Raw genomic sequence first — 14,836 nt, forward strand, 5'->3', positions numbered from 1 at the left:
GCCTCTCAGGAGACCCAAGCTGCCCAGTCTCCCTCAGTGTTCCAGCCTTAGCTTGGGAGGAGACCCTGTGCTGACCTGAAGGTGAGTCCAGATTTGCTCTTGAGATTCCTCAGCAGCTCCAGCTGGTTCAGAGGTGGGATGAGTCTGAGGCAAGACAAGGAGAGGTGAGTAAGCCTAACCCCATCAGAGCTGAGGCTCAGCTCTGTACACCCACATCTACTCCATCCATGGGAGCAAACAGCAGATGCCAGAGCATGGGTGCAGAACACCTGAAGCTCTGGGCTCAGTGCCTCCACCTCTCCCAAACTCCAGGGCTGTCTTTATCCCCCCCAACCCTTCTCATGTTGTTCCTGGGGCCTGGGGCCTCAGGCACAGGAAATGGACAGCAGGCCATGAGGGCCCAGCCCTTCAGGATGGATCAAGAGAGCAGAGTCCAGGTAGGGTGCCTCTTCCCAACCTCTCTTCTGCTCTATTTCCCTGACCCTGAAAATTTCAAGGAGCTGCAAACAGCACCCCAACACATTCAAGGTCTCAGACCCTTGAGTCCCTTTGCAGAGCTTCTTTGCCTCCAAAGGCTAGAATGGTGCCGGGGAAGGTCACAAAAAGGGCTTTGCTGGGCAAAGAGAAGCTCACTTCCAGGACTATAGGATGATTATCCTGGAAGAAAAGTCTGATCTCATCAGGCCCTGATGCTTTGAGGACCCTCAGCATATAATGTGTCTCTGTTCCTTTTCCTGACCTGGTCACACATCACTGGCAGCCCATGCTAGGCCTCTGCCTGCCTGTCTGCCCTGGCATTTGGTCAGTCCATTGTCAGAGACAGTATTGGGGAAGACATGTTCCCATGCGGAGGGTGAACCCTTGCTGCCCAGGGGTGAGATAATCTTCTTGTCCCATCCCACTTTCAGCCTTAGACCCTCAGCTTCCTCCTAGCAAATGCCTGTTCCATGAAATTCCCACCTTGTTTTAGAATAAACACAACAGTCCCTTGGCTTCCGTAACCCCAGGCCCTGCCACTCATCTCCCAGTTCTGATCCTGCTCCAGGGCACCTTTATGCTGCAGCTCCCTCTTGTGTCTCTTTTAGCGCTGGCCTCCCAGAGTTCCGACTACACACCAGGCTCCTCAGGACCCCCCACCTCATCTGGTCTTTCATTCTTGACCCCTCAGCTAAAAAGCACAGAACTTGGGTTCTTATGCTTGGTTTCCTGCAGCAGTAAGCCACCTCTTAGACTGGCATTGCCAGCCCTCCTCTCTGTATTGGAAATGTCCTGTCTTCCTGTGTCTGTTTACCTCACTGGGACTCTCTAGACTCTCACCATCTCTCTGTCCCACCCCCACTCCAGTAGGTCTCTCTAGCATGCCCAGCAGCCTTACCCTTCTCCCACATTTAATGGCTCCCCAACCACCTCTAAAACAGAAGGGCAGCTGAGTTCACTGGCCAACTCGCTCTTCACTCCAATCCTGTTCCTCCAGGCAGAGACACAGCCTACACCCCTGAGCCACTGCTGTCTCTGGTTATCTTCTCCTCCCCTCTCCTTTTACCCCCATAGGTTGCACAGGCTCTGGCAAGGGTAGCTACATCTGGGCCTTCTTTGCTTCACAGCCACAAACCCAGGGTCAGACCTAGAAGGGCTCTGAAAATTCTGGTTTAAGACAAAACAAAACATCACAAGCCCTGTGAGCTTCTCTCTCCCTACCCTTTTTTGCCTCCCTTCCCCCAAGCCATTCATTGTCCTTGACAGATCCACATGAAGCAGGAGCCTAGCAATCAGTTAGTCAGCTGGTGCCATGAGGGCCGGCCCTCCACTTTTTCATCCAGCCCTGGGGCCTGGAGCAGAGTCTCTAGCACAGCCCTCTGCCTTGGGCTCCCACACACACCACCACATAGGCCAGGTTAGACACATGTAAAACCAGCCCTCCCAGCCACACTGGATGCATGCCCAGGACACACAAAGCAGCAACCAGGGGCAGACACATGGAGTAGGGCCGTGCACATAGCTGGTCACCCCTGAGCAGTCACAAAGGATTGGGGGAGGAGCAACCCCAGGGGAGTATGGACTAATCTGAGAATACTGTTGGTCTCATGGTACAACTCCAGCCACACAGGTTGGAGGCTCTGGGGGACATTTTCTTTCTGAGTGTGGTGCTGGCTGGAAAAGATGGGCCGAGGAGAGAAGCATGACAGGAGAGGACACGGGTCTTCTACCTGACAGGAGACTGGGAGCCCCGGGAGAGGCAGGATATTGGATGCTACTTCCACAGTTACCTGTGCCTCTGGGGTCTGGGAAGATGTCCAAGGGCCTACCCAGGAATCCTTCTATTTTGAGAGTCAAGTGCTTAATCTCCTAGTCCAGTCCCTATAAAAGGTAGGAGACAGGTCACAGCTCTAGAGCAAAGGACCTATACCTGCTATTGGACCAGGTCAGGAAGGGCTGACCCATTTTGTAAGGCTATGCTGGTATGGATGTCTTCCTCCAGCATAAACCTCACCCAAGCAGGGTAAGGAGGTGGCTCACCTTCTACATGTGGGGTGTGACTTCCTGAGTAGCACAGCTACCTGCACATGAACAAAGACTGTTTTCTGCTTCCCAAATTGGCCCTAAACACAGCAAAAGGGACACACCACCCAGCATAAATGGCTCTGTTCTCTGGACCTTCATGCTTTCTCCATTGTGGTATAAAGACTCCAGGGTCATGAGGGCACTCAGACGCTGGAAAGGAGAGCCTAGGGCGGATGTCCACAGTAGGATTCTAGTCTGGGATGTGCTCCTGGTCCTAAACACAGATCCCTCAGAAACACAGTTAGTCCCACGACCGACACTGCTCATAAGTAGAGGCAGGGTTAGGGAACCACAGCTGTAAGACATGGCAGGAAGCAGGCCAGAGAACAAGACACACTGAGGACAAGGGATCCAGCAACAGGGAAGCAGAAGCTAAGGAAGCGAGTCAGAGAGGCAAGGTGTGCTCACACTGGCCCAAAGGCACTACAGGTTAACACAGGGATTCCAGGCAGGAAGGGGCCATTGGGGGACAGGGTCTGACGATGGTAGCATGAGGACTATAGGGCAGGTGCTCTAGGATGGGGTATGAGCTCTGGAGGGCTTGCCCCACCCCAAACTCAGACAGACGAGAGCTACACACATCTTCCATCCCATGCATGTCCTACCTGGAGGCCCCATAGGTTTGAGTTTGTGAGCTTTCAAGGGTTTCACACATACATACACACAAAGGGAAAAGAACCAAATATTTTAAAAGAACAGGATAAGAAAAAATGAAAAAAGAAAAAGAAAAACGTTAAGGGAAGTAGGGGGAGACAACAGAATAAAGAAAATTAGCCCGTAGCTCAGTCCTGTCTCAATGCCCTGCAAGACGCATGGAGCTTGAGGCACGGTCAGGTGAGGGCTTAGGGCTACAGAGAAGTCTTGGGTAAGTGCTGATGGCAGAGCCATCTTTGTCCCAAGCAATGCCTTGCCAAGACTGATGCAGGCAGTATGGTCTATGGTCTATCTGACCATTGCTGGTTGTCTGATCCCTGAAGATGACCCCCAGCCCAAGAGTCCTGACAGAGCTCTGTGCCCATGCTACCTAGGGATGGCTCAGATAGATAGAAACATGTGGAATGAAATGATTCGGGTAGTGAAGCTGGGAAGAACTGGTCTGATCTCTCTCTCTCTTTCTCTCTCTCTCCCCCCACCCCCTCTCATCTCTGTCTTCAGTTCAGGGTGAAGAGAAGCTCTGACTTACAGCTTCCGGCTTCACTGCCTTGCCTCACATTTTCATCTAAGCTCAAGCTTTGTGCACACAATTCCCAAGCGTGTGCTGCCACCTGTCTTCTGAGCAGTGGCCCACAGGCCAGCTGGCACTGTCTCCTGGTGGCCCCCAGAAAGGCACTTCCTGACCTTTCCTTGCTTTCCAGATTTTCCTGGGGTGTCCTGTGTTTTGTGTTGCTGAGGATGCTGGAGGCCCCCTTGATGGTATGACTTTCCTATCTCTAGAATCCCACTGTAGTCTGGGTTATTCCCTATATGCATGCATACCATAGTTGCCCTGGTCTTTGCTGGAGAACATAGACACCTCTGTACTTCTTAAGTCTTGAGCTGCTAGAGGCTTTTCAGCCTCCAGCACTAAGGTTAGCTTTCATTTCATAGAATGTCTTGGAGTGGGGAATCACAACACAATGTACGCAAAAGAGGAATGAAAAGCAAAGGATGGGTACAAGACTAAGAAATAAAAGCCACAACAGCATAAAACAAAGAACAAAATCAATACTGTGAAATAAACCACACAGAATCCTTTGTGGAAAAATACATACACTTAAAAAACAAATACAAATGAATGGGGTTTAAAGAACAAATGTAAATTAAAAAGCAAACCACCATGCAGGGTGGTGAGGCTGGGCCTGGCGCAGTACCTGTACATGGGGACAGTGACTGTCCGCTCGTAGTACTGCCACGTGGAGTGCAGGTCGGTGCGTGAGAGGTTAGTAGCATAGAATCTCCAGGCAGACTGCAGTGGAAAGAGGTGAAATTGTGGCAGAGCTGAGGCTACACATCTCCAGGGACCTCACCCACATAGAACTGTAGCCCCATGCCTGTCCTCACCCCACAGCATCAGTTTAACCTTGTAGTACAAGCATGCTGCCCACAGAAAGAAGCTGGTGGGGTATGAAAGATACTCTGCTTCTCGCTCAAAGTGAATCTGCAGTGAGCCTTGGTGATCTTCCCTTCTGTCTTCCTTGTTTCTCCAGTCCAAACAAGTCTTACTCGCAACCCCAAGAGACCTGAGAATGGGAACAAGCCTAGGAGGACTGAACTCCTTTTACCAGGTATAGTTGTCCAGGCTTCTTCACTGGCTCAGGCCTTTTCCCATTCTGTATACTTTTTTTCTTTGTGTATAGTCATCATGATCCACACAACATGAAGTCTACCATTTTGACTCCTTTACAGTACACATAGCATTGTGTGACCACAGCAACAATCTATCCCCAGTGTCTTACCCTTAGGGAGGCAGGCCCACACATAAAGTAGACACTTCTGTTCTGACCTCCCGCCAAACCCTGGTAGCATCAGTCTTTCAGTCTCTACGGATTTGCCTGTTTTGGAAATTTCCTATCATGGAATCTCTTGATTGTATGGTCTGCCTGTTAGTGTCTTGCATGGAGGGAAAGGCCCTGGAAGCTGAGGATTGTGCACATTGTGCACTGAGCTGCGTCCCTTTGAGGACTGAATAACACTTGATTATACAGACAGATCACATACATTTTGACCATCCACCAGTGAGCATAGCTCACACATATTTTGACTGTTATGTGTACTATAAACATGGAGGATTTTGGCTAATCACCTGTTTTGTGTCCTAACAAAGGAGTGACCATGTGAAAAAGGCAACAATGTTATATGTCATGTGGGCACCAATGTGGGCAACAATGTTGCATGTCATGTGGGCAACTATGTGGGCAACAATGTTACATGTTGTGTGGGTAACAATGTGGTTACATGTCATGTGGGTAACAATGTGGGCAACAATGTTACATGTCATGTGGGCAACAATGTTACATGTTGTGTGGGTAACAATATGGGCAACAATGTTACATGTCACATGGGTAACAACTTTATGTGTCACCTTTCTTTTCTGGTTGTTTTATTTGGTTTATTTGATTGGTTTCTCCACCCCTTCCTTTTTTCTTTTGGTGCCAAGGGTAGAATCCAGCCTTGCACATGTGAGACAAGTGCTCTACCACTGATCACAACTCTGATTATGGCTTTCCGAGTGGTGGCTACATCTTACATCCCACCAATGGTATGTGAAAGTCCAGTGCCACTAATTTCCCACCAATGCTTACTTTCCATTTTTAAAATTTTAACCATTCTGGCAAGTGTCAACTGGCATTTCATGATTTGATCTTCATTCATCTAATGGCATCTTTTCACATGTCTGAGGCCAGCTGTCTCTCTTCTTGAAAAAAAAAAAGTTCATTCAAGCCCCTTGCACCAAAACCATCTGGGTTGTTTGTCTTTTGTGCTTGAGCTACTGGGGTTCTTTATATATTCTGGGTATTAAGCTCATTTCTAAACCTTTCTCCCATTCTATGGGTTGTCTTGTCACTCTTGAATGTCCTTTGAGGCACACATTTTTTATTTTGATGATCTCTAACTTTTCTTTTGTTACTTGTGTTTTGGTGTCAAATATAAAAAGATAAAAACAATAAAGCTTGCTTGCTTCTAAATAATTTAATAGATTTAGCTCCCACACACCCACAATATCTCACTATATATCCCAGCCTAGCCTCAAAGCCTAGCCAAACATCATCTTTTTTCTTTTTCTTTTTCTTTTTTCTTTCTCTTTCTTTCTTTCTTTCTTTCTTTCTTTCTGTTTTGTTTTGTTTTTAGAGACAGGGTTTCTCTGTATAGCCCTGGCTGTACTGGAACTCACTTTGTAGATTAGGCTGGCCTTGAACTCAGAAATCCGCCTGCCTCTGCCTCCCAAGTGCTGGGATTAAAGGCATGTGCCACCACTGCCAGCTATCATCTTTTTTTTATTAAATAAATAAAAACAGCATGATGACACATGTCTATTATACAGAACCTAGGAAGCTGAGGCAAGAGGCATGAGTTTGAGGCCAGCCTGGGCTATAGAGACTCTGTTACAAGCAAGCAAGCAACAACAACAAAATAGGTTTCCAGTTGCCTAATACCATGTGTTGAAACAGTTCTCATTAGAAGACTTGGTGCCCTATCTGAAATCAGTTGACACATGGCTCACTGTTCCACTGGTAAACTTGTCCTTATAGGAAAACTACACTCTTGTTTTAGGTCTTTCAGATTTATTCATTTATTTAATGTATGAGTGTTCTATATACATATACACCTGTGTCCCAGTACAGATGGTTGCAAGCCACTATGTGGTTGCTGGGTAATTAAACTCGGGGCCTCTGAAAGAGCAGACAGTGCTCTTAACAGCTGAGCCATCTCTCCATCCAGAGAACTACACTGTTTTGATTGCTGCCGCTCTGTAATAGATTTAAAATCTGGAAGTGTAAGAGTCTCCATAATTTGTCCTGCTTCAGTGCTGTATTGGGATATCCAGAGTCCACTGTAATTCCAAAGTCACCTTAGGATTAGTTTTCCCATTTCTGCAGGAAGGGGGTGGAGGGCACTGGACCTGCATGCCAATGTGTGGGAAGAACATTTGAATGAGATTATTTCATCCAGTCCCTGAACATGGGATTTCTTTTTACTTACTTTGGTCTCCATCAATCTTTCAATAACATCAAGGAGTACATGGGGTACAGGCCGGCCAGGCTGACTTCTTTAGAACACTTTGAAGGCATGAAAGGCCTGGTACCTCCTCTGAGACTCTGCCTCCAAGTATTTTTCTGATTGAGTGCCAGAATCATAACCAGGTGATAATCCTCTTGAAAAATCAGTTTTTCTACCCCTGTACCTACATGGGGGCTACTGGAGTCATTGTTAACCAAAGCTTTGCCCCCAAATATGTAGAAAGTCATCTTTGTTCAAAGGAAGACCTTTTGATCAATTGTTCTACCACAATACCTTCACCCTGTGGTCATGCATCATAAATGGGTTGGAGGTGCTGTGAAGCTCTGGGAACCACCCTGAAATTCACAGTGGGGAAACTGTAGGCAAGACAAATAAGGAGGGGCTTGTGGATGAGGCAGGAACAGCTATGCTATTGCTCTTTGGTGGTACTAGACTCACAGGGTACTGTTGAATGGCTTTTCCATATATGGGAGTGGTACTCAATTTATGCTGCTCCCTGTTAAACCTTTTGGCCCCTTGGACATGCAATTATTTTACTTTTCAAATGGGCAATCTGTTCCTTTTTGTATATTTTGAAATTACAAAACAATATATGTTTTATGGTGAAAGCTATACAGTACAGACACAAAAGGAAGTTGGACCCAAGGTTAGGACAGTGAAGGCCACATCTTTTTTTTTTTTTTTTTTTAAAAAGAAAGATACAGAGACCACATTCATCTGGCAGGAAATCCTGGCTAACTCCAGAGTTCAAGAGGAATCTCTATCTTCTCCATGCATGTTCAGTGGCCTGCACACCTCACCTGCCCCTGAATGGAAAGACCACATGAGCAAGCGCAAAGCAGGAAGGCACAATGTCCACAGCTCATGCCGAAGTGTCACAGATGTGCCTCAGGAGCCTCTTGCTATCAGACTCAACTTCTCTAAGCTGTGGGTCTCACAGCTGCAGAATAGGTGTGATGAGACACTTACCTCACAGGACACTGGGAATAACCTAGATGGTTCCTGAGACAGTATGACCTGAGCCAAGTGACCACTGAGAATAGGTCCATCCAGCAGCAGTACCATGAGTCACTAGGTGTCACCTCAGATGTATAATCTTTTCTTATGCTGAACACAACTTTGTTTTTCCAAACACAGGCTACAGCCTATCCATATACAGGGAAAAGCATGGTACAGCCATTGCCAGTGCCAGGATCCTGCTGGGTTCACTTCTGGGTGAGGTGAAATCAGGACAGGGGTTGGTCCCTAACAGGGACTAAGGCTCACCTGGATCAGACCTGCCGCAGGGTTCCGCCGTTTCTCAAAGTGTTTTTGCCGATGCTGCTCTTGGACTTTCAGGGCAAAGCCGGATCCCAAAATGCCCTGCAAGTCACTAAGGTAAGACCACATCCTGGGACCATGGCCCTCTTCTCCCTTGCCTACAATACTTGTGTTTTGTGGGTGCACCTTCCTACATCCTTGGAATTATCTAGCACTTCCAGGCCCAGGCAACCTCTGCTTAGCAGAAGGCAGTGCCTAGTGATCCCAATCAGGAGCCCTCCTAACCTGCCCTGTCCACCAAGCAGCTACAGACAGCTGCCCTCTGTCAGCCCCAGTGCAGCAGTCAATATAACCATCCCACTCTGTATGTGGTACATGAGAACCCCCACTATCTAGAATCATTCAGATGGGAAAGCCACAGAAATCAACAGAGCTATGTGAGAAGGCCTGATCTGAAGACACTAGAAGTGTGCCTAGGGAGGCCGCAGGCATCTAAACCAGAGCAGCCTCACTCTGGTCTAGTCTGGAGCTCTCTAGGGTCTGTAAACCCCACAGGACTGTGTCCAAGTTCACAGTTCACAGGTGGGCCATGGCCAAGCCTTATGGGGAGCCTCTAAAACCCCTAACATCTCCAGAGTAGGAAGGTGCGCGGGACTCACAGCAGGAAGAGCAAAGAACGAGACACCAATGAGGGTAAAGGTCGCTGCCAGCAGCCTCCCGTTCCAGGTCTGAGGGTACTTGTCCCCGTAGCCAATGGTCGTCAGGGTGATCTGAGGGGTAAGGGGCTCTGGTTACTTGGGCAGGCTGGAAATGGCCTACCACAGAGGTCGCAATCCCAGGCCAGATGTCCCTGCTCAGCCATGGGAAGTTCATCCAAGTAGTTTAGGGGAAGCTGGACACTGATGGTCATTCAGACTTCAGCTGTACCTACAGGAGGTCATCCTTCCTTCATCATCCATACTAGTGCCAAACAAGGCCAGAGTCAGCATAGGCTTTCCTTTATTCTACAATCCCCAATCTTAATTCTACACTAAAAGGGGAACCATTCCCAAGGCTCCCCTAATTCACACATGAGAGGATAAACTACACTGTTTGCATAGGGCACCAAGCAAGGAGAGTTTTCATCCAGATGAGTTGCTGGCATTTCTAGCCCCTGCTCTGTGCTCAGAGGAAGGGGCACCAGTTAACCAGTACGTGCCTACCAAGTCAGGGGACAAGATCAAGGAAGTGCAAGCATTCCAGGTCCACAGAGTGTTAGGAGTCAGAAAGGCCTAGGAGAGCAGGATTCAGGGAGAATAGGGGACAATCTAGGAGATGGTTGGGCCCAGGAGGGGAGGAGGTAAGGGGTGGTGGGTAGAGGGTAGCCAAGAAGACAGATGGGTAGTAGCGAGGGGGCTGCATTTTAGAAACCCATGGACATTTGAAAATACAAGGATTACTTTGAAACAATAAAGATAAAATGTTTGCTTCAGTTCTGAAAGAGAAGGAAGGCCTACCCTCCCCGCCCCCCCCCCATCCCACGAGAACATTCTGAAAAGAATGGGCTACATCGCTCTCACAGAACCCTGGGGCCAGCTGGTTAGAATTCAGGACCCCAGGGTACCAAGCTTCCTCCCTCAGCAGAGCCTGGGCATACACACTCAGACAATCCAGCTGCTCCTGCCCTGTAATCACACAATCTCCTCACCAGTCATCTCCAGTCTTAAACTCCCGTCACTCCCAATAGCCCTGCTTCTTCCCAAAAGGGCACAGGGTTCCAGACCTGTGGGCATTAGTAAGATCTCAAATAAACTGCCCTGTGGCTTCACCCTAGGGGCAGTTGTCTAACCCTCCCCCCTGACTCTGCAAGCACAGCACCTGCCTAGGTCATCACCTCGTGGCTTGTCAAGTGACAACAGCCTCTGCCTGAGCCTCCAAGGAGTCTAAAGCATTGGGGGAGGGACTAGGAAAAACCCATTTCTATCTCATTGGAGTAGGTCTCGAGGCTAGTGTGGGCTCCAGAAAGCAAGATCAGAAAACAGGGGCCTAGGAAACCTGTCTTCCATGTCCACTTCAAGCATAAGTTCAAAGATAACCAGTAGGCCCTTCTGGAAAGGGGCAGTGAGAAAGGACTTCTGGAGTGTCCTAGGCAGAGTCAGGATGGGGAGCCTCAGGCACAAAAGCCACTTGGGCAGCAGCAAGTCTTGGGGAAGCTTCAATTAAGTCACTGTCAGCGGGCTGCAGACCACCTAAAAAACATCCCGGAGAGTGAGTCAGGGCCTGTGTTTTCCATTTGCTGTGTGTGTGTGTGTGTGTGTGTGTGTGTGTGTGTGTGTGTGTGTCTGTGTGTCTGTGTGTGTGTGTGTATGTCTGTGTGTCTGTGTGTGTCTGTGTGTGCACACACACATGTACCTAATTTCTACACGGCTCCTGGAGATCCAAACTGAAATCTCAATGCTTTCGAAGCAAGTACTTTACCCACTGAGCCATCTTCACTTTGAACTCTCCCTTGTCCCTCACAATCAAAGGCAGGATTGACTGGAGACGGAAGGCCAGCAAGTACCTGGAATGGTGGCAGTTGGTCTTGGGAATGGAAGGCCAAGATAACAATGTTACCTCCACCCTCACACTGCTCCAAAGTTAGGAGGGTCATTCAAACTCCGGAGCTGGGGAGCCCTAGGATGGCTCTATTCTGGTCATTACTCTCAGAGCCCATATTCCTTCACCCTAATCTTTCTCCTTCACAGTCCATCACCAAGTGGGGAATTGCAGGTAGTAAGGGGGAGAAAGGAACCCAGTCTGTCACATCTACCAACACTAGAAGCACATCAGCCTCAGTTGTCATTATGTCCACAGCCAGCCACCAGGTGTCCTCCCACCCAGCCCAGCCTAAAGACAGCTAGGTCTCTCCTTCAGGTCCCAAGGGGCATGGTATATATCCTTAGGATAGCAGTAACCAGAGGATGTGGAGGAGAAAGGAATGGTGACCAGTGACCAGGACTTACCAGACCCCACCAGAGTGCATCTGCGTAGGTGTCAAAGTGGTCATTCTCACCCTTTTCTGCCAAGTACACCAGAAATGAGGCCAGGATGAGGCAGAGGAAGCCAATGTACCAGGCAGTCACCAGCTCCTGCAAAGGCAGGAAGCCACGTCATTGTCTCTCTCAGGTCAGCCTGGAAGCCCAGCATGGGAGCCCTGCCCTCAACTGTGCAGCTCGGGGACTTGGAGGATGGAATCCCCTCCCGATGGCAGCAAGGAACAACTTAGAGCAGACACTGGTCAGGGATGGCAACAGAGCTTGTCCTGGATAATGAAGTGACTGCCGGCTGTACAATGCAACTTTCAACTGACTATTTCAGACCTGGGAGAAGAGTATCAGCAGTCCTTTAAAAACCCTGTCCATGGCTGGGGAAACACATACCCCACAGCCAGCAGCTGGGGTCCCAGCACTGTGGAGATATCCCCAAGAAGGGGTACAGGTCCCAACAGGCGTATACTCAGTTCCCAACACTCTGGGTGTGCAGTGCAGAGACAGGGAGAGACCAGACCTCTAGGGAGGTCAACTTCCCCAGAGCCCAGTGCCTGCCCCCACAAGACCATGGCTGACAAAAGGGGGACAGGTAGGATAGAGAGCATTTGAGTCAGTGAGAACATAAAGAGCACAAAAATCCCATAGACAACATGGCAGAAATCAGGTCTTGGCCACTGAGGACTCTTTCAACACAGAAATGTGTTCCCACAGCCACCCCACAAGTACCCTGGTCTGCAGCCACCATAAGCCACAGCTTAAACAAACCCTAAGCAGGTGATTCAGGCAGAGTATCGATCCAGGCCCTCAGAACCAGGAAGGGAAATGCTCAGCTACAGGGGCTGCCAGCTCCAGGAAGGATTGCTCACACTAAGAATAGAAAATAGCTTCTGAGGACAAGTGAGGAAGAGTCAGCCATGGGATAAAAGGAGAGGCTCATTTATATCTTGCCTGGCCCATGACTACTTCAGCTTAGAGCAGCCTGGAGCCTTGAAGTCATGGTAAACAGCAGGCTCCAGGCTGGGTCAGTGCTGCTCACCTTGCTGTGAGCGTAGACTACCGATCCCAAGAGCTTCCAGGTGCCACCCCTCCGGTCCATACGGATCATCCGCAAGATTTGCAAGAACCGCAAGCTCCGAAGCGCAGATGTGGCAAAGACATTGCCCTGGGAACCAGCAGCCAGCACAGCAATGGAGGCAATCAGCACCATGATATCTGTGGGAGACAGGCACAGATCACAGCATCTCCTCCCCGGGGTCCACAGAGCATGACTCAATGGCCCCGTAGACATGCAAGGTAATGTGGGGCCCTGGGAACGGTGGTTTACAGTGCCCACCCTGCCTACCTGTAGTGTCCAGGAGAGACTGCCCAGTACTGTGTCTCCCTCCCAAGACCTAGGCCCTGTCAGCCATTGCACCTCCAACTCCAAGTCGGTGATAAGAAGGAACTTCCAGAAGGCCCTACCCTCTCACTCAGCCCATTATGGACAAGACAGAAGCAACTCTCTCCCCAGACCCAACTCTGGTGGGCATGTCCACCAGGCCTCACCAATCACACAGAACGGCTTCCTGGCAAACTTGAGCCTGCCCCTCCAGCCTCGATACCGGCAACAGCAGCCTGCAGCCCAGATCCTCACAAAGTACTCAACACCGAATACCACGATAGTCACGATTTCCTGGGAGGTGGGAGGAACACGGATGAGGACACTATCAGGCCTTAGGAGGGCTTCCTCTATACTACATGACACTTTCGGGACAGGGATGGATAAAGCCCCAGGGATCAGATGCTAGAAATCAGACCTTCAGGCTTAGCTCAAACCCCACAGGGCACCTAGCTCATGTCAGCCAGGATTGAATCCCTGCTAGAAACAGACCCTCCAGGGACTTACTGCTGCCAGCAAGTCCTGGCCTGTAGACCACCAGAGGAACCCCCCTTCTCACCGCCCTTCTGAGCTGGATTGGGAGGCTCTAGTGTCAGTGTGAGGGGTGGGCACAGCAGAGCTGACCTGAGAGACTTCCCAGCCATACCAAAAGGAGAACAGGTTCCTTTAGAATTCAGGCAGCTCCAGGGCAGTGGGGCAAAGTGGGTGGAAAAGCACTCTAGTGGGATCATTCTTGAAGGGCCATCTCCGTTACCAATGGCAACAGAGGAATTACAGTCCCGTTTCCATGACACCCACCCCTGTCCCGTCACAGGGTTTATATGAGCGAGCATCATGGCCTCCCACCCCTTCACCCACATCTTCTGGGGAGCACCACATACTTCAGTGGGGGCACCTGAGCACGGAGACTCCAGAGGGCAGGGCGGAAAGGGAGGGGGGAGTGGTGAGAACTGCTGGGTGTTGTTATATCACTTCTAGGGACTAGGAGAAGGACTGGGAAGGGACTTGAGGTCTCTACACCACAATGCTGGGAGCAACAGTAGCTGTGTGTGCAAGAAAGAACACTAACTACTCTGGAGGAGACCGTGTATGCAGAAGGCCTGGCTCACTCCGACGATCAGGGTTGAGGGCAGAAGCAGAAGCAGAGGTCCGGGGTTGGGAGGCAGACTGCTGCAGAGGTCCATTTCCCAGCCTCCAGGCCTCTCCCCATGCCCTGCCCAAGTGTGAGGCTTACCAAGATGTAGAGGGCCCCCTCAGAGCTCTTCTCGTACTCCTTGATGGTGGAAAACACAGAAAGCACAAGGCAGGAGAAGACTAAAAGGAACCTGCAGAAGGTGAGAGACACGCAGTCAGTGGGCCAGCCATGGTCAGTGCAGCCCGTGCCTATTAGCTAAAATGCCTAGAACTTGAGACCTTAGAGGGCCCTCAGAGCATAGCAGGGGGCCAGTCCACACCCTGTTTTCTGCTACCCAAGACTCCACAGTCACACTGATTGCTGACCAGCCTTTCTGTATCCTTGTCTGGTTTTACCCCAGGCAGCCTTAGCTAGTGAAAAAACAATAAACAATAAAAAGAACCAACTCCACGCTGCCTGCCCTACAGAAGGTAAATATTCATTATTTTTCCTGGTATGCAACAATTCCTTCCTAGGTTCAGAGGCAGAAAAATTCTCTTCCAGCTGGATCGGGGTGCTGATCAAGAACTCAGATTATCTTTCTGGCCTTTCCCAGGCTGCCACGGTTTTCATTTCTCCTTCCGTATAAACTCTGATGATTCTTGCTCACCAGCCTGTGCCTTCTGCTGTAATTATACCTCTCTCCCTCTCTCCCTCTCTCCCTCTCTCTCTCTCTCTCTCTGTCACTCTCTCACACGCACGTGTGTGCTCTCTCTCTCTTCCCTCCCTCCT

General features: G+C 49.7%; 1 protein-coding gene across 34 annotated transcripts in view; it reads right to left on the reverse strand.

The window, feature by feature from the left end:
• Kcnq2 (potassium voltage-gated channel, subfamily Q, member 2) overlaps window positions 1-14,836 on the reverse strand; it is a 60,002-nt gene that overhangs the window by 24,896 nt on the left and 20,270 nt on the right. For 17 of the 34 annotated variants that reach the window (XR_003950848.1, XR_001781085.2, XM_006500568.2 and 14 more), the window contains 9 exons: window positions 14,165-14,255; window positions 13,098-13,224; window positions 12,589-12,764; window positions 11,526-11,651; window positions 9,201-9,311; window positions 8,548-8,643; window positions 4,413-4,507; window positions 3,168-3,197; window positions 76-144 (listed from right to left, as the gene is read on the reverse strand). Coding sequence is in view for 31 of the 34 variants with exons in the window: in XM_006500568.2 (XP_006500631.1) it covers window positions 76-144; window positions 3,168-3,197; window positions 4,413-4,507; window positions 8,548-8,643; window positions 9,201-9,311; window positions 11,526-11,651; window positions 12,589-12,764; window positions 13,098-13,224; window positions 14,165-14,255 (921 nt within the window). In the remaining 3 variants the exon portion in view is untranslated. The remainder of the gene's footprint in view (window positions 1-75; window positions 145-3,167; window positions 3,198-4,412; window positions 4,508-8,547; window positions 8,644-9,200; window positions 9,312-11,525; window positions 11,652-12,588; window positions 12,765-13,097; window positions 13,225-14,164; window positions 14,256-14,836) is intronic. The other 17 variants (XR_001781086.2, XM_017315767.2, XM_017315754.2 and 14 more) reach the window with 1 other exon arrangement.

The sequence above is a fragment of the Mus musculus genome, chromosome 2 (assembly GCF_000001635.26).
Source record: "Mus musculus strain C57BL/6J chromosome 2, GRCm38.p6 C57BL/6J".
NCBI lineage: Eukaryota > Metazoa > Chordata > Mammalia > Rodentia > Muridae > Mus > Mus musculus.